The sequence below is a fragment of the Thamnophis sirtalis genome, unplaced genomic scaffold (assembly GCF_051295495.1).
Source record: "Thamnophis sirtalis isolate CommonGarterSnake01/CBP01778 unplaced genomic scaffold, rThaSir2_p1.2 scaffold_1, whole genome shotgun sequence".
In the NCBI taxonomy this organism is placed as follows: domain Eukaryota; kingdom Metazoa; phylum Chordata; class Lepidosauria; order Squamata; family Natricidae; genus Thamnophis; species Thamnophis sirtalis.
In genome coordinates this window covers 69,336,253-69,359,049 of record NW_028261381.1, presented here as the reverse complement: position 1 = coordinate 69,359,049, position 22,797 = coordinate 69,336,253, and the positions used below count along the sequence as shown (strand labels likewise).

General features: G+C 37.3%; 1 protein-coding gene across 1 annotated transcript; it reads left to right on the top strand.

Moving 5' to 3' along the window:
- The first annotated feature begins 707 nt into the window (after positions 1–707).
- LOC148049529 (acyl-CoA (8-3)-desaturase-like) lies at positions 708–19,251 on the top strand. Its single transcript, XM_087715279.1, has 12 exons — positions 708–965; positions 4,438–4,548; positions 6,252–6,449; positions 7,101–7,202; positions 11,281–11,409; positions 12,492–12,552; positions 14,868–14,941; positions 16,371–16,468; positions 16,925–17,021; positions 17,869–17,948; positions 18,069–18,194; positions 18,933–19,251. Exons 1-12 carry the CDS (start codon positions 723–725, stop codon positions 19,042–19,044), a joined length of 1,431 nt encoding a protein of 476 aa, XP_087571405.1. The 5' UTR covers positions 708–722; the 3' UTR covers positions 19,045–19,251.
- The last annotated feature ends 3,546 nt before the right edge of the window (positions 19,252–22,797 follow it).

Here is a 22,797-nt window from a genome sequence, read left to right as displayed (position 1 = left end):
TCCAAAGTAAATCTTGGAGCCTGTTGCAATGCGATCACTCCATTAGAATAAATACAGAAGAACTTGCAAGGCCCTAAAGTATTCATAATCCCTGAAATAAATATTTCCCAAGACCGAAACAAATGTGATCTGAGTTTCGGTATTGAGCAACTGCAAGATAAGAATGTAGTGCATTAGTGATAAGCCTTTGCCAGCCTCTCTTCCCCCGCAAGCTGCCAGTAAGATGTGTGTTTTAACCACTATAATGTCTAAGCAACTGAAAGCTGTTTCAGATTATGCCAATCTCCTTTCTGTATAGCCAGTAGAAATCCTCAACCTATGATATTCCAAGGATGGAGAGAAGGCAGAGATGAATCAATAGTGACTCCTTGAATCCCAGCTCAGTTTGTTCTCCAAAATAAACAATTACTGGCACAGCTGGTCTCCGTCCTATCACTATCAGCTGGGGAGGACAACTTTTCAAAACACAATGACTCACACCGGTCGGCATCCTGCTTCTCCTTCGTACTCGAAAAGCCGAACATCTTAGGCTCGCCCGAGTTGCTTTTTCGGGAGTTTCTCAGTTTGCCTTTGTCCCACGAGAGCAGAGTCGTTGAAACTTTATCGGCCAATCGAAGGCGAGGAGGGAGGAAACTCCCTTGCTCGGACTCGCCCTGTCCGCCCTCCCGATGGTGCTGAAAAGGACAGTGCCAAATTCCCCGAAGCCTCAGTCGCGGGGGGATATGGCTTCCCAGGAAGGAGAAACCGGGATCAGGCGGAGGAGGGAGGTTGATCCCGCGGCCGATCAGTCCGGTCCTTCGCGGTGGTTTACCTGGGAAGAGATCGGGCTGCGCACTGGCCAGGAAGGTCCGTCACGGGAGCGCTGGCTGGTGATTGACAGGAAAGTCTATGACATCAGCCGGTTCTACAAGAGGCACCCGGGGGGCTCTCGGACTATCAGCTCGTACGCAGGGCAGGATGCCACGGTAAGGTGCGGGGCAGCTGACGAGGCGAGGACTCAGGTGGCCAGTTTCTTTCGCTTCCTTAAAGTGTCACAGGGAATACCATAGTTTACGCAATTTTAATATTTGTAGCTATGGGCACGGCATTTAAATATCTTTTCCAAGGATTCTGTGATAGGGAAAGATATGGGCTTCCTTTCTGGATGTCTTCAGGCAGAGATGAGGCAGCCTTCCATTAAGGAGAAATCACACATAAGAAGAGAAGTTTGACATGATGGCCTACATGGTCCCTTTTAAAATCCATTATGTTATGAGTCTATGATTTTCCCAACTCTGAAGGACTGAGCGAAATCTTACAAATCCCACTGTTAATTTAAATAGAAGTGGGAGAAATAAAACAGGAATCCTACTCACAAAATGGTGCAGTGAAATCAGCACAGAGGTTCTTTCTTTCTCTTTTACATTCACAAAGACATATTATTCCTGATATACGCTATGCCAGTGATGCCTAACCTTTTTGTCATTGTGTGCCAAAGCAATCAAGTGCATGTGCAACAGCATGCCCACACCCATAATTCAATGCATACACGACCCCCTTGCATGTGCCCGACTCCTGTGTATGTATGTGTGACTCCCCCATGTTCCCATGCCCCCCCCATGTATCTGCCCCACTCTTCCTGCACCCTTTTTTTGCTCCCATTACATTTTGGGGCCTCACGCAATGCCCTCATGCCCTGTTCCGGCTTCCAGATTGATGTAAGGCTCCGAAATTCAATGCGAGCACCCCCCACGGATACACCCCACCCCCTGTGCATGCACACATGTGTCCCCTGCATGCATGGCAGAGACCCGAAGACCAGCTGGCCAGCAGGAGGTGTACCTGCATGCACGGTGGAGCTGGGCGGGATGATGGCTGGTGTTCCGGAAGAGAGGCCTCCGCATGCCACCAGTGGTGTGTGTGCCATAGGTTCGCCATCAGGGCACTATGATTTTAGAACAAAAAGAAAGAAAAAGAAACAATTTAAACCAATGATTTATAGGTTAGCTTTTCTTAGAATTGTTGATAAAACATTGAAATGTTTTCTTTTTACAGTTTTATCAAAAACCAAAGTGAAGCTCTGAACAAGAAAATCCTTCCAACTATATTTAAGTGTAATTATTAATTCATAACCCACTATTGTGGCAATTAAATAATCAAAGTGTAAGTTTTTAATTATTCATACACAACTTTAACAAGGAGCCAGTAGTTCCTCATGCAGTACTATCCTCTCTCTCTTCCTTTTTGCAAAGAGAGAAACTGGATCTATATCACATGATTATTTGAAGATACACATACTTATACACCTTTTTGGTCAGTTGGGAAAACCAGTATCTGGCCTCTGTTAATACAGACTGCAGACTCCCTCTCTCCCTCTCCCTCTCCCTCTCCCTCTCCCTCTCCCTCCCTCCCTCCCTCCCTCCCTCCCTCCCTCCCTCCCTCTCTCTCTAACACACATGCACAACAACAACCTGGGTGTAGAAAATAAAAAGATAAGATATAAGTTATGTTTCCATGGGGTTGCAATGTGTCGGACATTACTTTGTAACTAATCACAAAAATTGTCATGGAGCCAGTTTTGTGTAGTGATTAAGGCATAAGGCTAGATATTGGCAGATTGTGAATTCAAGTGCTGCCTTGCGCATGAACAGAAGTAAAAAATAATAATTTTATCATCATTTAAAAAATAAGACTGCCCTCAGTCGCTATAATCCACTTTCAAAGCACATTAGCCTATTTTTTCCTGTTACCTTTAACTTACTTTTTAATTTTTAAAATATTTTTTGATAAATATTTCAGAACACTAGTAAAATCAAATGCAAATTAAACTCAGAAAAATAAAAACGAGAAAGAATTTTTTAAAAATGGAAGTGTTTAAAGGTTGATTCATGGCAACTGGACCAAACTTTGTTAATCTGAGATATTCAGTTGCTCATCCAAGTAACTTCATCAATCAGAGTAAAAATTACCGGTAGTTAAGCAGAGTCAGAGAGTGGTTGGAATGTATCAACTATTGCCACACCAATTTCAGGTGTTTCTCCCTGAAATGAGTTGCAACATATATCTCAATAAAGGTTTAATTATCCATGCCAAAAGTGACTATAGGTTGAATTATGGAACTGGAACAAACTTTGTTTATCTGCCATGTTAATCTGAGAATTAGATAGTCAAGATTCAAATGAAATGGGTGTGGCAACAGTTGGTATATTCCAATGATTCTCTGCGTAACTCATTTTTACTCTGATGAAAATGCTTGGTTTAGCAATGAAACATCTCAGTTTAACAAAGTTTGTTGCAATTCCATGTTCCAGCTCCACCTTTTTAAACGCCTTTAGCCTGGATGATTGAGTCTTCATTGACATACATTAAAAAATGGAAAGAAAAAATAGAAAAACAAAAGGGAAGGAAGTAGAAGAAATAAAAAGAACTATATTTAAAGAAGTGACTTCCAATCTTCAGTATGCCAAGTAAAAAGAAATTTGATAACTTATTACCTGCTATAAAATTACAAACAAATGTCTATCTTTTCCAAAACCCATCCTTCTATATGCACAACAATAGATGATCAACTTTTCAGTCCTGGTGTCAGCAAAAGGCCCATAAAGAGTTATCAGCAATTTATAAAAAGTATATTTTATTTTAATCTTGATCAAATGGAATAACTTTTTATTCCTTTCTTTTACTTTGAACACACTGGCTTTTTAATTCATTTAGATCTTATCTTTCTTGTTGTATCACAGAGGCTAGTCTTTAGCAGACCTCTTTTTTTAGATCCACTGGAAAGTCATTATCCAAATCATTATTTTGATTTGTTTTTTGTATTTCCCCTTTATTTTTCAAAGCCTTAAGCAGATTCTTCCATTTGTTTACTTCATCTACATATTGTATTTTTGAAAATTTTACATTCTTTAGGTTTATACTTACTATTAATATCTTTAAAAAGAAGTATATATTTTTCTCAACTTTAAAATTAAATAAAAGTTAATGCAGAACTAAACAAATTGTGCATGTTCCATCTATAAATAAATTAAAATGAGAGCAGAAAAGCAGGAATTCTCTTTGCAAAATAAAGCAGTAAAACTAGAAAGAAAGTATTAAACAATTAAATTATGTGGTTTATACATTTTTCTGTCTTTGATATTTTTCTGCAAAACACTGCAGTTTCTTTGTCATCTGTTGCTCCAGACTTTACGTGAAGCCAAAATCATTTTCTCAATAATTATAGTTTAGAATTTATCATAACACTTCAGAGCTAATTTCTGAAATAGTGCAAATGTTTCAATATCTTCGGTAAAGCACCTCCTGGGAATTATGTTTGTCATGCTTTGAATGGGAGAGAATAAAGATAAGAATCAAATATAACCACTCAGCCTAAACATGTTTCTTCCAGGTTGACTTAAAATTGGTTCTTAATTATAATATTTTTTTCCTTTTTTTCCCTTTATGTTTTGGCTTTAGGATCCTTTTACAGCCTTTCACCTTGACAAGACCCTAGTAAGGAAGCACATGGCATCACTTTTGATTGGGGAATTGGCACCTGATCAGCCCAGCTTTGAACCCAGTAAAAATGTAAGTTTGGAGACAGAAAATTGAGGTAGTGACTTATGGTGTTAAACTGCAAACCCTTAATTATCATTTGGTGTATTCAAAGATCGCTTTTGTCATTAAAACTGATCTGCTAGAAAGGTCAACAGAAGAGATTTTATAAGATGCTGCTCAATCTTTCTGCATTGTCCTTGTACTTCACCCCAATCTCTTGGCATTTATAAAAGCAGTAAAAGTCCATTTTTTTTCAGCAGGCTTTAAATTATGAAGTGAACTTAATATCTGCCATGTCATTCCCTTCCACTTTCCACCTCATTGCCTTGAAGCCACACTTGATCCTTTCCAAATATATCTGGAGGTTGTCTTCACTATCACTCACACTTGGCCTCCTCTCATCTCCTTGTCTGCTTCCACTAAGCAAGCAAAACTCTAATCCACAGTGAGAGTAGCATGGAGATAGCCTTGTTTGCTTCTTTAGCTTCCACAGATTCAAATGGAGTCCAAATAACCCCTCCCCCCATGATGACGCTTCTGTCGTCTCAACAAGACATATCCAGCTAGTGTTCCATGTACAGTGAATGTATTCAGTTTTACCCTTTTCATCCTCCAGATGTAGAGCAACCTCATTTTATGTCCCATCAGATAACTTTTCATCTCATTCTGCGAAACAAGATCAAAGGTATTTTTAAAAGTTTAGTTGCCTATCAGATTGGGCAAGTAAACTCAGTTCTTTCAGGCTGCCTTCCTCAGCCTCCGCCCTAATTAATCCCAGCCTGTCTTCTTAAGATTCAAAAGCAGGTGATTGCATTGCAGCCTCAGAGAGTCCGGAGAAAATGGTTTATCTGGATCATTTTCAGTCAGGTTTCAGACGTGGGCAGAGCCCTGAAACACCATTGATCATGCTTGGGAATGTCCTGTGGTGGGACTTCTGGCCAATAGGCTTCTAATGATGTAACCTGCTGAAAGTTATTGAGTGGGCAGCTTTATAAAGTGATTAAAATAGGGAAATAGAGCCCCATCGAGTTCCATAAATATTTAATCAGAAATAATGATTAATATTAATTCATAATATTAATTACATATTTTATAATGGTAATAAAATACTACATTTAAGTAAATATTAATAAAATTGAAATATAGTACAAATATATTCTATAAATGAATGTAATGTGCCAATAGCTTACAATAAATATAAAAAATAAAAATAGTACTCAATAACACAACAGTCAGTGGTTTTTTTTAAACTAGTAATTATCCAACCATAGATTAGTATGTGCACTGGAGGAATATATAAATTGCTGCCTTGTGGACACTCAATAAAGCTATACATTACCAAACTATACCAAGCCATAACATGAAATCATATATATCTCTCCCTCTCTTGCTCCCTCCCTCTCCCTCCCACCCCCTTCTTTCTGTTTCCCCATTATTGCTTTTTGCCAAGATAATTAAATACAGATAAACATTGATTTCTAGTGTCCCAAACATGAGCTCTAAGTTGTCTAGCAGTCACTAAGTAGAAAAATAGTTTATTTATGCAACCATTTTTCATTTGTTTTCCTCCGCATTTAATGTTTTTGAAAGAATATTAAAAGTTTGGAAGGAAAAGGATATTTGGAGGACAATTCCACCAAGAGTTCCTGATGTTAACTGTTTATGCCACTGTCTAGCTATGCTGTATCCATAAAGTCAAAACTCCAGCAAAATATCTGAAATTTTTCCCATAGAAATTATTAATAGAAGATTTTCGGGAACTGCTGTCCACTGTTGAAAAGATGGGACTCTTCAAGCCAAACCAATTCTACTTTTTCCTGATGCTTCTGCATATTTTACTAATGGATTTTGCTGGCTGGTTTGTTTTGTGGTATTTTGGGATATCTAAAACATCTTTTCTTATTGCCACTGTGTTGCTGACCTTTGCTCAGGTAATATTCTTGCCTTTATTTTTTAGGTAAAATGGCATTTTCCGCTAGTTTGGCTTCCTACAGCAGACTGTCTTTCAACCAAATTAAAATAATTTATTTATAAAAAAATAACACATATTCAATTGTCATGTGCCTTCATAAGATTGCATTCAATTATTTGGAGAAATAAAGATTTAAGGAAACTAAGCAATTCAGTTAGATAAAAAGCCACTTCTGTTTTGCCCAACAGATGATTATGTAGAAAAGAAGAGGCAGCCATTTATCTTAGAAGACCTGCAAGGTCCTTTTAAATTCTATGTTCTATGATGCCATGTCATCTCATATCTCAACCCTCCCATTATGAAGGACAGTAAGTAATGACACAAGAATAGAGCATTAAAAAGCAACCATGCCTCCTCACTGCCTATCACAAAATATCAGATACGTTTGGGGAAGATATTTGTGGTTATATTGTCGAATTGGTTTCTTGTGCCTATCCTGTTTGGAATGCTTCTCTGGGTGGCTGCCCCATTTGATTTAATAAAAAAATCCTAGAATGAATGAATATTTTATCTATCCCAGCAGTTCTTGCATAGCTATTACCATTGGATATAAGTTGTAGGAGTGATACAAAAGATAGTCCTTCTGTGGCTAATCACCTTTTTCTTTTAGTCTCAAGCAGGCTTTCTACAACATGATTTGGGACATCTTTCAGTCTTCAGTAATCCAAAATGGAACCACCTTTGGCATGAATTTGTAATGTGCCATTTAAAGGTAAGTAAGGTCAATTATTCTTAGAATGTTCCACGGAATTGAAGGAAAAGAATATGGATTATTGCCAATATACATGAAAAGGTTTCATGAGTAAATATCAAATGTGTTGTGTTATTTATAACAGAGGTGTCACATGGGATTCTCATTTTTACATTCCCACTCAAAGAAGACAGAGAGTTCTCTTATGTTAAATCATACCATTTGTTTGTCTGTCATTATTAACTGCAGACCAAGAGTGGAATTTCATTTATAATAAACAAGATGAATGCGCAAATTAACCAAAAGCCAATCCCAATTTAAGATCCAAAGGTGGCAAAACTTGATTCACATAGGAGATCTGAGATCAAGATCATGTTAGATAAATTCAAGAAAGTTGTGTTTTTGACTCGAATGGGAAAGCATCAAAATGCCTATAACTGTTTCAATCGGGGTACAGAATAAAATGAAAATAACATAGCAGATACCTTTGAGGGTATCAACACCAGCCATGAAATCCTCTTATCTCTGCTACTGGTTTAGAACTGGGAGTGTGCGCTTGCGCACGGCACGTCTGCATATGTGCAGAACCTTCTGTTCATGTGCAGAGCTTCTGTGATGACGTCTAGGCAGGTGGGCGGAACCTCCTTCGCCCAAACTGGGGCGAACTGGCAGAATGCCACCTCTGATCAATACTGCAAAGTTTGGATGAATACGTGGACTGAAAGAGTTCTATAAAATTCTGATATAAATTTTGAAACATTCCTCTTCTATTGTTTTAAGGCAGCAATAATAAGAATGAAAAAAGAGTAGCACAGTCTCTTAGTTGTCCAACCAAGAGCCTATAGAGCAGTCATACTGAAGTAAAACAGAAAACATTCAAATCAAATGTAACTAGAAAAAGCAGGTTCTGTGCTATTGTGACTACTTTTTTTAAAGACTGAAGAATGTTTCTATATGAGAAAGAGAGGCAGAGTTGGGGGAGGCAGAGTCAAGAGGGGAATCATTGTGAAGTTATGTTCCCATAAGCAGCCCAACTCCAACTGTCCTTGAAGTCCATTAAGTCTTGTCCAGTGCCAATTTAGTGTGGACCATGGAGTCAATATGGCATGGAAAAAACAGTGTTTTAAAAATAGACATTCCTTTCCGTAAGTTTATAACTAATGTAACTGTTTTCAGAGGTACCAGAGTTTTGTATATTTAGATCCTAATACTGTCCATCCAACCAAAAGTGCTATATATGTATATTCCTAGGTTGCCTAAATTGGAACATTTGCTCTAATTATTAGCTTTCAGTATTTAATACTTGACTATAGTTAAGCATGATAGTTCCAGATTCTAAAAACCGAATCCTGCCTCATTAATTAGAAATTGGATTTCCTGTAAAGATATTCTCAGAATCAAAGAACTCCATAGAAATGTTGTAAAGAATGAATTTATTTTCTGAAAATATTTTCCCAATGTTTAAACTGGAATTTTTCTCAGAATATAAATTTATCTGGTAATAATATAAATTTTGAGAGCATTCACCTATTCCCCGAAGTTTTAATGATCTCCATCTATTGATATCTGAAGAAACACCCCCAACAATTTTATTTATATTACATGTTGTATCCTTTGGTGTATATACATACATACCTACATACATATGTGTATGTCAAATATTTAATGGATTCAGTGCAAATATGGAATTGATATTTAATGATGAGTAACCCAATTTTTACCTATTAGTGTCAATTCCTATTTGGACAACAGAATATTCTGTTATTTTGCATCAATACTAAAGCAACAGTATGAGATTTAGAAATAAATAGAAGAATGTGGGCATTTGTATTCAACTGAGTTATGTAGTACTCCATAGCTATTTCTCTGTTGTCTAATAACACAAATCAAAAATGATTAAATTTCAATAATTATACTGATTATTAAATATTGATTGAAGTATTAATTAATGCAGACATTAAAAAGCAAGGATGAAACTGGACATCCATGTCTAGTTTCTCTAAGTTATGGAAAAGTGGGAGAAAATGTCATTAAATTTTATTTTAGTAGTAGATATAACATTCTTAATCCATTTAATAAATTCCAAGGGATTTTCAAATGTATTTAATACTAGGTGATAACCCGGCATTCCCTGGGTATTTATTTACAACCAATACCCCTTACCAGAGGGAGCCCCCTTATGCAGTACTGTGAAGCTGTTACCATGGCAACTGCACCGTGCTGTACAGTAGATGCCATTTTAATGCACAACAGGCTATATCTTAACAGAACCTGAATCCAAAATGCACACTACCACTGTCAAAAGTATTTGACACTATAGATACAATTCATTCCTTTTAATTTCAGCAGCCCAGGATTTCCAGAGTGATGCTGAAATATACACACAGACACAAACACACACACACACACACACACACACACACACACACACACACACTGAGGGGGTGTTGGGTTGTCTTACCCCCACAGACTTTCCAGACATAAAGTCATCTGTGGATAGATAGATAGATAGATAGATAGATAGATAGATAGATAGATAGATAGACAGACAGACAGACAGACAGACAGACAATGAATATGAATTGTTTGTGTATTTTATCAAAAGTTTTTCAGCATCTAATAATGAGATTACAAGTTGATCTTTATTTTAAGTCTATTATATCTACAGTAAATCCTATATCATCTGTTTTTTTTTTACCCTGCCTGAACATTCTTAATAACAAATGGTATTACCGTATATACTCGAGTATAGGCCGACCCGAATATAAGCCGAGGCACCTAATTTTACCACAAAAAACTGGAAAAGTTATTGACTCGAGTATAAGCCTAGGGTGGGAAATGCAGCAGCTACCGGTAAATTTCAAAAATAAAAATAGATACCAATAATGTTTTTGAATATTTATTTCAAAGAAAAACAGTAAACTAGCGGTGTATTCAATGAAATACTTCACTCACCTCATGATGCTGATGTCCCGCTGTGATGATGATGTCCCGTGCAGCCGCGGGAGCAATGTCCCGCCTCCTATGACACACGGCACAGTGATTCCTATCATTGGATCACTGTACCAGAGGAGGTGGGACATCGCTATGTGGCTGCTTGCCATAACAAGGAGGAGGTGGGACATCGTTGCAGAGCGGCAGGAGGGGGAGGAAGGGGAATCGTAAGACAGCCCTGCATTACATTAGAATGTGAGGAGGGGGGATGGTGCGGTGCGCGCTGCGCGGCAAACTGACACAGAGGGAGGGGAAACTCACAGGGGCACTGGGCCATTCACGAGTGTCACCCAGCGGCATGGCCCCGCCCCTTTTTCTCCTCCATTTCGGGCAAATTTTTCACTGACTCGAGTATAAGCCGAGGCGGCTTTTTTCAGCCCAAAAAGTGGGCTGAAAAACTAGGCTTATACTCGAGTATATACAGTATTTTGCTATTATTTTTGTCCGAATAAATGCTAGTGATAAAGTCCAATTAGTGATAAGTCTGATTAAATGCCAGTGATAAAATTCCCTGATCAATAAGCCTGATTAAATGCCAGTGACAAAGGAAGGAAAATAATGGACCCAAAGCTAATAGGGACTGTACTACAGGTGAGTCAAAGAAAAGTAAGAATAAAATGATATGGAAGCAAGAAAAAGCAAGACTCATTAAAAGAGAGACAGTGCAGAATAGATGTAGGTCTCTATTTTGTTTTCTGTTTCCCCACACAGGTGAATCTCTCTAAATACACAAATAGCAAAGCGGCACCTATTCCAGTCCTTTGACAGGCAGGATTTTGAAAGGTGATAAAACTCATTTGCAACCTACTCAAATTAATATTAGGGAACTCATTACAGTATTCAAATCCCCCCCCCCAGTTTTGTCCACATATGCAATGAATGCTTGAAATTGTTCAAAGCTAGAAAGTGCACTTAATCTTCAAACTGTTTTGAATCTCTCCAAGATAATTCAGAGTCAGTTTATTCAACATCTCAAACTTATTTGAAAATCTGATTCGAAGGTTCAATGGAAGCTCCTCTGTATTACCTCTTCAAAGCAGAGCACTAAATAGTCAAGCAATCTTTTAAAAGAGCCTGAATGCTTTCTTTCACTCTTCCCCTACAGGGGGCTTCAGCTAATTGGTGGTCTTTGCACCATTCCCAGCATCATGCTAAACCCAACTGTTTCGAGAAGGACCCAGATGTTTCATTTCATCCCTATATTTTGTCATTAGGGGAAACTCTTTCTTTGGAGGTAAGAAGCAACTGCTTAGAAGACAACAGATTTTACGGAACCCTGGCCATTCTCCTTTCAGATCAGCATTCAGAACAGCAACTGTTAAGCCATTTCATTGTCAATTTGTTAGAGTTGAGCACAGTCTAAATCTTCTGGGTTTATTATTTATATTTATTAGCAGCATTTGATAAAACAGATCTCATTGAGATAGTAGATTAGTAGGGTTGGACAAAATGTTCACCCAAGGTGGCCATAACAAAAGTGTATTTCTCTATATGGACCAAAGGTGGTATTCAGCCAGTTCTGACAGGTTCTGGAGAACCGGCAGTGGAAATTTCGAGAGTGGGGAGGGAATGGGGATTTTGCAGTATCCTTTCCCTGCCATGCTCACAAAGCCAAGTCCATAGAACCGGTAGTAAAAAAGTTTGAATCCCACCACTGATAAAGGACCTCTGCTTTCTAAGGCTAGGTGGCATTGTCCAAGGAGAGACTAGAACTCACATTTTGCAGTTTCCAGCCTGATGCCTTAAAACTGGTTCTCCTGTGGTAGCCCATAGCTATAGATGAATATTATGAACTGGATTATTGAGGGAGTTATCTCACTGGATTGACTGAACAATCATGTACAAAAGGATTCTGAGGAAAGCAGCAACATTTATGGCCATGTGAGCGTAATCCTAAGAAGGTGTGTTAGGGAGGCAAAGTAACAGATTGTCCAAAAATCCTGGCAGCTCAGATAGGAATAGGATACATTAAAAGATGGAGGGTGGAAGGAGTTTAAGCATCCTTTCCTGACTAAGTAATCTAAATTTAAGACTGTTCTTTCTGTATTTCTATTGCAGGGCTTAATTTTAAAAGATATCTCGCTCTGTCATGTGTTTCTGCACCTAGAAATTTTGAAAATAAAGACTGCAATCTATTCTAACTACCACAATTACAATTATTGTGACAGCTCACAATACATCTCACTTTTTTTTTTGCTTTTTTTCTGCCCGAGATTTATTTCACACAGCAAGTGAAAAGGATGTTATAGAAATGGAGCCTTAAGTTATAACTACCTATTGAAAGTTATTTGCTTTTTTCATGCCTTTCTTTTACAGTTGGGTTTGCAGAAAAAGAAATACATGCCTTATAACTATCAGCACAAGTATTTTTTCTTCAGTGAGTATCTTTTCTCCCCCTACCTCCTGTTAAACTCCAAATGAATTTTTTCTTCTGTTAAAATCAACAACATCCTCTTTGGCTCTTTGGACTCTTATCTTTTCCACCATGAGCTCATGGGCAGATTATATATATATATATATATATATATATATATATATATATATATATATATATATATATATATATATATATATATATATATATATATATATATATATATATATATATATATATATATATATATATCCGTTCTACTTAATCCCCAGCACAGTTTAGATTAATAACAATTCTTATTAAGATAAATGATCATGATAAGATAAAGAGGAGGAGGGAAGAAGAAGAGCAATAGTAGCAACTACAGAACATTGCAGAGAATGAGGAGGAATTCTTTCCTTTTTCAGACCACACAGATTCCCATGAGTTTAATATACATATTTAAGCTGGAGGGAGACATCCCAATTCTAAGTCCATACCTTCAAAAACAGGCTATGCCTAAACAATGCAAAGAGAGAAATGGCAAGCTGGAGAGGGTACTGCACTTTCTCATGCAGTTGCTCAATTATTTGATGCTCTATAGACACAACTGAGGAGCATCCATAAATCAAGAAAATTGCCATGGAAGAGAGACAGGAACATAATGGAGAATATAGTCCAACCTCTCCACCAGCAGTTGTTTTTGTTTTTGAAACTGCTTTATTCATAAGATCATAAATGGTGCCTGCTGGATCTCACTCCTGGCTCATCAAGTTCAGCAGTCCATTCTTACAATAACCAACCAAGGAAATCTACTGGTCTTCCTTCAGGTGGCCTTCAGAAGCTACCACGCTGCCATCCAAGCTAATAGCCATTGAATCTTATGAATTCCATGAGCTCCATCCGTTCTTGAAGCCAGTCAAGCTGGTGGGCACCACTACTAACTGCTTACAGCAGATCAGAGGGAACCTCTATCATAAGTATTATTTAAACTGTCTTCAATTAGATTGAGTGTTGAGTATGAGTCTCAAGAACCACAAAAGAATTGTTTTTTCTAAAAAAAAACATATCTTCCTATAAGGGTTACAGAGATATTTTATTTTGAAAGAAACCCAAGATATAGCAATAGCAATAGTAGTTAGACTTATATACCGCTTCATAGGGCTTTCAGCCTTCTCTAAGCGGTTTACAGAGTCAGCATATTGCCCCCACAGTCTGGGTCCTCATTTTACCCACTTCGGAAGGATGGAAGGCTGAGTCAACCCTGAGCCAGTGAGATTTGAACTGCCGAACTGCAGCTAACAGTCAGCTGAAGTGGCTGCAGTACTGCACTCTAACCACTGCGCCACCTCGGCTCTATAAAAGCAAAACGTGTAACTTACAGGTGTAAGCGTGTTTTCTATTGCCTCTACTTCATATTTTATTCTATTGCTAGTTCTATATTGTTACATTAATTACAATTATTATAATGATTACAATTATTATAGTCTATTACAATATTGTATTCTGTGGTACTATTATATAATAATATTTTCTTCTTATAAACACTGTTCTCCCTTAATTCCTGTCTCTGGAATATCTTCTCCTTTTCTTCTCTGCTGTTGGTCAGCAAGCAAAGTATTTGCAACTTTCCCTGTTGTGCCTCTGTGCTTCTTTTCCTCTGGACTATTAACCCCTCCCCTCTTTTGAAGGAAAAATGCCTTTTATTCAGGTGATTCCAATAGAAGAGAATATTTGTAGTTGGAGTGGAACTGTGGGGTCCGTAGTGCTCCTTGAGGCCAGTAGTTTTCTTGCAGACGTTTCATTACCCAATTAGGTAACATCATCGGTGCTAGAAGGTAGTGGGGTTTGCTCTCTTTATACATACTAGTATCTTGCCCTGTCTCTAGTTTGAGGTTTTATATTGTTGTAAGTCACCCAGAGTTGTATTTTACAAGATGGGCAGTTTTACATGATGTCTCTTATGAATGAATATATAACACTTGAAAGCTGGTCTCACTGGATTTACCAGGACTTTCCTCTAAATAAATCTGAATAGATTAAGATAGTATTGTCTACTTATCACAAGGAATAACAGAGCTTCCTTTAGCTCATTCAAGTATATTTTAGTCAATTGGTTCTAATAGAGCCAGCACAAATAGTATGAGTGGCACAATTCAGGCAGTCTCTGCCACATACGATTTTTGGTGTTGATTTATTTTTGATGATGAGATTCTCAAGAACAATTATAATTGTTAAATAAAATGGTAAATACAGATCATTTCTGGAGTGCGGTTGATGCTTCTTTTATGTTTAGAAAGGATACTTAATGGCTATATGCATCTTGTTTCCTTCTACAGCATTGCCACTGGTTGTAATACCTACTTTTCAAGTTTACTCATTGTTCTTTATATTCCAACGCAAGCTCTGGAGGGTGAGTACACAAATAATCCATGCCAAATATTAAATAATACAATACTGAGACACCCCTCCCTCCATGGTATATTTCTAGGTTTAGAATTTTATTTCCTGAAGAGGATTTGAAAAGACTAAACCATTTTAAGCGCTTATAAAAATTTGCATGGGGATATTATTAATGGGAAAGTCAATGCCACCCAATTCCAAAGTGCTTCCAGATGAACTATTGCTGGCTATCAAACGGCCTTTTATGAAGAAGGCATTCAATTTTTGCCTGGGAAAACAAATGTAGAAGGCAGGATGGTGAAACCTTGGAGGCAACTGGACAATAACATTGATTGAACTAAGAATGGAAAAGAATTACAATCCAGTTTTGTCAAGTAGAGATTATGAAGGATTTGATCAAAACATGACTTATGGTGGCTTGAATACAACTATAAAGTTATGGTTCATCTTTCTTTTTTAAAAAGATCTGGAGCCGTGATGGCGAACCTATGGCACATGTGTCAGAGGTGGCATGCAGCACCCTCTCTGATGGCATCCGATCTGTTGCCCCAGTTCAGCTTTGACGCACATGCACCTCCTGTCAGCCTGCTAGTCTTCGGGTCTCTGACGCAGAAGGGGGTTCAGGGTGTGGTGGGGGCCTGTGTACATGCACCAGTAGTGCATGTACAGGGCCCATGCATGTATTGCATTTTGGGGGTACGGGCGCTCACATGTGCATTTGCACTCACATGTGTGCATTTTTGGCTCTCAGTCCAGAAAAGGTTAGCCATCACTGATCTAGAAGGATTGGAAATGGGTTTGGACTTATTTTTTTCTGATATAGAAGATGACAGACAAGACTCTTCCAGCCTTGTTTAAAGTGGGAATTTGCCATGCACTATTGTCAAGTGCTCTAATTAAAAATGGCTGAAATTTTGTGGGATAATCAAAACTAATACAATCTCTACATCCTCATCTGATATCACATAACATGTCAGTTATTGAAAATAATGCTTTTTATGAGCTCAAACAGATCCACATGCACAGCAACACTGGTGCTTACAACACACCTGATCTCTTGTATTGATAATCACTATATAAAATGATTGTCTTCTCTGATTAATTAAAAAAAACACCTAATAACAACAGGCAAAGACACTTCTCTCCATCTCTTTCACTTCCTGGAATGATGTGAGCTCAAAATATTGTACTTTAAAAAAAAACACAAGCATAATCAGTCTTTCTAGTGAATTTTTTCTATAGCTCTTTTCAATCAGTTAATCTGTCAATCCCTTAAAAAAGGACCCAGGATAGAACTGGTTCTGTCAAAATGGGCCATAAACAGAGCAGAGTTTCCAGAAGATATACATCTGGATCTCAGTAAGATTCCATGTAGGGTGTCTACTTGGAGCAAGGAAAGATGCTATTCTAATCTCCATTCCTTCTCTTCTCTTCTACAGGAAATGGCATGGACTCTGGCATATTTTATCCGATTCTTTATTGCCTTCAACCCCATATTAGGATTCAAGGGTGTTTTGGGATACTTCCTTCTTTTGAAGTACTGTTCATCATATGTGCTATTTTCTTTGTGTTTCACTATCCCTTCCCAGACCCTGACTATTCTCTAGATTATCCTTTCCCTAACTTCCATATGTGTGGGCTTCAACTCTATCATTGCCATTATAATAGCTATCTGGGATATAGCCAAGCCACTTTGTAGTCTCCATTTGGGATCAGTTTCTGTGTATCTGGTCAAATTTCCAAATTTGTCCACTACCGCAGAAAGATTGGGGGGGTCCTGATCTTTGGTTTGAATCTGACTTATTGTCACTGAAGGAGTGTTAGAAATGTATTGGTTTCCATAGAAAGGCATCATTAAGTCTAGTAAATGACTTGCATTCTAAGCCTAACAAACAAACGAATAAATTTGTCAAACTATTCTACTTCAAAGATTGTTTGTGTAGATATTCACTTTGCCTAATTTGCCTGACTTTGCCTCATTTCTGTCTCTCAGTGTTTTTGAGAGTATTATATTTACATGGATAACACAGTCGAATCATCTTCCTATGCGCATCGATCATGATAAAAACATGGATTGGTTCTCTACACAGGTAAGAGAGAACTAAGAGATAAAATTGATGGCTGTATATGATTAAACTTTAGCTTGTCTGCATAATTTTATTATATGACAATAATTCACAGATCCATAATAATCCAAATACCACAGGATCAATTATAATTTGCACATGTGAAAACTGAATTCCTTTTTGGATGTTATTTTTACCTATTATTATTTCTTTTACCTTGCTTTTCCAATGATAGAAAAGTTTGAAGTGTGTTTAGAAATGCTATGCCTTTTCTTATAGATTATGATTGCCCTTGATTTTATTTGGACTTTATAAAAATGGAAATGAGATTCCATTCCTTTGGCCTCATTTTAAGATAATAGCACTAACTGAAAGAGAAACTGGCCAGTGCAGGAATCAGTTCTCTCTTGTCCATTCCCAGCATCTGGTTTTCATCCAGATCAGGATATTCTTTTTAGAAAAGGAGGCCTGTGAGTTCAAATCATACCAGACAACTTGGTTCAGTCTGGAATAAGTAAGGGGAAGATTTGAAAATAACTGTTGAAAAGAAATGTTTCACAAAATGAAAAATAAGTATATTACTAAAATTATATTTTAATTCTCCATATTTTCAAAACTGTACTCTGGTGACTATCAGATGTGATAACAAATGAGTATTTAAACTCTACTATTAGGGTAATATAATTTAAGATTTCCAAAATTCAATATATTTGTCTAGAAATACTAGTTATATACCAATACATACAAACCAACCAACATGAATATAAATATAAATCATGGGCAAATATAAATATATATTGTGGACATTTGCTTGACCTTCCTTCATTCACGGTATGTCTGGACTAAAACCTGTCTTTCTCTCTTCTCCCAGCTTCAGTCAACGTGCAATGTGAATCAATCTTTTTTCAATGACTGGGTAACGGGGCACCTGAATTTTCAAATTGAGCACCAGTGAGTACTGATTTAGGGCAATGAGATTTTAAGCTATCAGTAAGAAACTGCTTCATAGTTTGAATAAGGCAAAAAGATAGTTAAGTATCACAAGTTCTTTGTCTTCCTTTCTCCCTATAGTCTTTTCCCTACGATGCCTCGTCACAACTTTTGGAAGGTGGCTCCTTTGGTGAAATCCATGTGTGCTAAACATGGTATTGAATATCAGTCAAAACCTCTCTTCACTGGCTTTGCTGACATTGTGTAGTAAGTACCGAACAGATCAAATGAATGAAATCAAATGAAGAATCTGCATGGCCTAGCTCTCAAGAGTCGAGGAAAGGAGAACATGCAATTATATAGACATACTTATATACATGTGAATATGTCAACTGAACAAAAGAGATCTGGTGTGCAAAGTATTAAACTGTTAATGAGAAGAAAGATTTTGGATGTAGATCCTTTAAGAATAAAAATAAGCCTAATAGTAGAAAGAGAGAGATGCTAGTCATTAAGCATGTTGTACTATCACATGCATCTTTTATAAAATTAGTTAGTATTAAATAATTAGTTATCAGTTAACATCAAAGAGCCTTTCATAGGTGGCAGCACCCAGCTGTACTTGGGTAATCTTGAAAAAAGATCAGCAGAATCTAAGTTGGTAATATTTTGATAGAATCCATCAACAAAAGGATGTAAGCTAGACTGTTAAGCTGCAAAAATAAACAGGCAACGGCAAACTATTTCCATGTTGCTTGCATGAAAATTACATACCCAGGTGGCCTCCTAAAGATAGGCAGACTATGCAAGCTAGAGATACTGTCAAGACATGTCAAATTCCTAAAAGGATAAGTATCACTCCCTGACAGATTTTTGTGCTACTTTCTCTGTCCTCAATTTACTGCACTTGAATTCACTTCTTTGCTTGAATCAGAGGCAGGATTTTTCTAACTAGGACTTAACTCTCATGGCAATGAAGAGAAACTTACTTTATGTTATTTTCAGTTCCTTGAAGGTTGCGGGTGAAATCTGGTTCAAAGCATATCATCTTGAACAGAAAACACAAAATCCTAAAATCTGCCTTCAACAAGGGAAGAAGAGTGAAGAGACAAGATAGATCTGAGATGGATCTTGGGAGGCTCCAGGCATAGAAAACCTAGAGTAATTTGTGAATGAAACAGAATGCGGGAGAGTCTTTTGGCCTCAGCTCAACTTTTGGCATGTTTCCTAATGAATATAAGCATTGCAAGCAATACCTCCCCCACCCCCTTTCCTGCTTCTGGGTCTTGGATGTATTATAAATAAAGTTTCTTAATACTTTTCATTGAATTGCTTTGTTTCTGCTTTTTACATTTGACCTCTGTTTGGCAATGGTTGTGAAAATAAACTTAATTGCTATTGCAGTGGATTCTGGATTATGATATGAGATTAAATTTCATCAGCAGATACAAAAAAGCAGCTAAGAAATCAATCCATATTTCTTCTATTTTGTTTTCAACATTTGGAGATTCCATATTATTTACTTCCTGTTTCTCTCACCCAGGGTTTCCAATATTGGGATAAATCTACTAATTCTTCCACATTCATTAATAGTAAGAGAAATGAAAAGGAGAACTGGTAAATACCTCTGACTGGCCCTGACCCCATCTATTCTCTGCCTGCCAAGTCCCAGCTTCCCCACTCCAGGGGAAGGTTACTGCAAAATCCCCATTTCCTCCCCATCAGCTGGGACTCGGGAGGAGGATAATAGATGGGGGCAGGGCCAGTCAGAGGTATTTACCAGTTCTCCAAAGTACTCAAAATTTCTGCTATCGGTTCTCCAGAACTGCTCAGAACCTGCTGGATACCACCTCTGATTAAGGGCCACCTGGAGGTTTATCTGTCTCATTAGGGCCACCTGAGTGGTACAAATGGGTATAGAGCCTTATTGGAACTGTTGAAAGGACTGTGTTATAGATTGGAGATAGATGATGTCATATCCCCCCCCCTCTGTTGAGAGAAGGATGTTCAATTTTGACATACAGGGCCTCTTTCACCCCCTCTTTCAAACCAGCGGTCATCTCTGTTCAAAATGTGGACTTTGCTGTCTTCAAAAGAGTTAATTTCTCTTTCAAATCCATATAGACTGCTGAATCTAGTTATGATGAGTTTTTTTCCCTATGTTGTGCCCTAACTACTGTTTCACTCAATGATCAAGATTCAGTCCCAATTTTGTTTGTAAGGTGAGGACTGCCTAAAATAAAATAATTTTTCAAGGAATATATCTTCAAGTGTGCAAATGCCATACTTGCCACACTTGAGAGGTCAGAATTATAGTCACTTGGAACTATTTCAAAATCCTCCAGTTTCCATTTCAGTTTCTATTTCAGAATCTTTCAATTCATTGAAATCTCCCCACTTTGAAAGTATCCTTTTTTAAAAAAATCACCATTCTGGGAAAGCTTCATGCAAGGGAAAAGTAAAGTTGAGAATGAGGCAGAAATAGGAAACTTTGGTGGAATAACAACCTCAGTAGCTTAAAAAGAGAAAACAGTTGTACAAATTCAGTTCATTTTTTCATAGGTAAATTTGACAGTGATATAATTCAACATTACTATTTACTTCTCACGTCTCAAATTACTGCAAACTTTCATGAAAAAGCAAGATTTCTCAGATTTGGAGCTGCTCAAAAGAAAAACTAAGTGCTTCTATTTCTCCCTGAAATCAGTGGAAGTTTAAAACATTGCATCTCACTTTGTTAATGTACATTCTCATTGTACATGTTTTGCAGAGCAGGGAATAGACTATCACTTTTTTTTGCAAAAACAATCAAAATTAGTAAAAAGTCAACAATTCAGCATATTGATTTTTTCCCCATTTGTAATAGAAGTCAAGCATGTATATTTCTGATAAACTCATGTGTCTACACATATAGTTCTTTCTCCAATAATTTGCAATAAATTGCATTATATTGCTTTTTTTTTCTTTAAAAAGTTATACCAGTAAATAAACTTAAATAAGTTATAAGTTACCTATTATTTGAACATAATTAAGTATATATGTGGCCCAAGATCAATAGGTTTAATGTGGATTATTACTGTTGCAATTGCTAATTGCCTCTTTTCATGATTGTGCTAATTGCCTACATTTGAATAGGTGGAAGACTATACTGACATGAAACTCCCATAGGTGATCCTTCTTTAACCCTATTGCCTCTTTTGCTTCATGTTCCAGACATGTTTCAGTGCTATTAGGCAGATCAGAACTAATGCTACAATAGACTATTTTTATTGGAACATAATCACAGACTCTTACAAGTTAGAATGTGCTTCTCCCTCTCTCTTTATTGTCATGTGAATGAGGGAGAGGCTTGTCCGAGAGATTTTTTTAAAGTTTGCTGCTTGTTCAAGCCTCACCTCTCTGACCTTGGCAGCAGCTCTTCCTCCTGCCCTTCAAGGCCATTTCCTGTCCCCTTTCCATCACAGCAGCCACAAAGCCTCCTTCCAATGTACTGCTGACAAAGCCTGGGATTTTAAAAAATATATTTTGATGCTGCCCTCAGTTGTGTTGAAACATAGGGGAAAACACTACTTTAACTCTGGTATGTGACTTGTAGCTGCTTCATCCTTGGGCTGCAGAACAAGCAGACGTAGCAGAAGGAAGATGATGCCAGAGCAAATTTGTGCTGTAGCTAAGTGCAAATCAGGAAAAGTCCTGAGACAACACAAAATGGGAGATCCTATTATAGGTTTCTATCTGCTTGCTGAGATGACCGAGAAAAATATTTGGCCTACAGAAATTTATTAAGAGACAAATCTTCCCTCAGAAGGAACGTTAGTCACTTTCCTGGGAAACAATATGAGCATATTTTCTTGATTGGGTAGGGATTTTAAAGAAGATAACCAAACAGAAATTAAATCCTAACATAATTATCAAAGGAGAGATAAGAAAACCCATGTGGAATTAATGGAACGATGGTGCCTCTAAGTAGAAAAATGGAAATGTTTTCACTTCAGCAGGGATATGGCTCACAGGAGACATCCAGAGAAACCATACGACTTCCATGTGGAAATAAGTAATTATAAGAAATAAAACAATAATAATTAGAAAACACACTTTGAGAAAACTCACTTTTTGATATTTTTTAAATATGTGTCTGGGAGAAACTTGGTTATTTCATTAAGGGTTTTCTATAAGAGTTGATTTTTAACCTATTAGAAAAGCTTTCCTGACAAGCCTCACTTGTTTCCAGACTTCCCTCTTTTCTGCTCTCTTTTCCTTTATAAACATCCCATTTGTTACCTTCCAGAGAAAGACAGGTAGGAAAATGGGAGTAAGATACTCAGTAACCATTGCCTGTAAATGTCTCTTATTCAGGGAGGTATTTATTTAATTATACTTCAAACGTTTAAGGTCTCCCAATGCAGACAGAATGACTTATTCCCAGGGATAGTGGTACTGTGGAAGTCCTGATGTCAGATTTTCATTCTCAAGACAGAGCAGTGAATTCTCTCAATTCTTTACCAGTACCAAACTTTTTTTTTCTGTGTTCAAAAGTTTTATTTCTTTTAAGACAAACATTTCATCATTCCTCAATCAGTAAGACATCGAAGTACAATTTTTTGTATGTCAAAATAATTCTAGTTTACCACTAAATTCTTGTCTAGCCTAATATATACCCCTCCCTTTTGAGTTGTTCTCAAAAGTTTTTTTCTAGGTTTCCAAAGTAAATCTTGGAGCCTGTTGCAATTCGATCACTCCATTAGAATAAATACAGAAGAGCTGCAAGGCCCTAAAGAATTCATAATCCCTGAAATAAACATTTCCCAAGACCGAAACAAATGTGATCTGAGTTTCGGTATTGAGCAACTGCAAGATAAGAATGTAGTGC

What these genes read in the sequence shown, in the direction of transcription:
- LOC148049529 (XM_087715279.1), top strand. Translation starts at nt 723, where the DNA reads ATGGCTTCCCAGGAAGGAGAAACCGGGATCAGGCGGAGGAGGGAGGTT. An exon ending in ACGCAGGGCAGGATGCCACG is followed by an intron (nt 966 to 4,437) that starts GTAAGGTGCGGG and finishes TTTTGGCTTTAG; the next exon opens with GATCCTTTTACAGCCTTTCA. An exon ending in TTGTAATGTGCCATTTAAAG is followed by an intron (nt 7,203 to 11,280) that starts GTAAGTAAGGTC and finishes CTTCCCCTACAG; the next exon opens with GGGGCTTCAGCTAATTGGTG.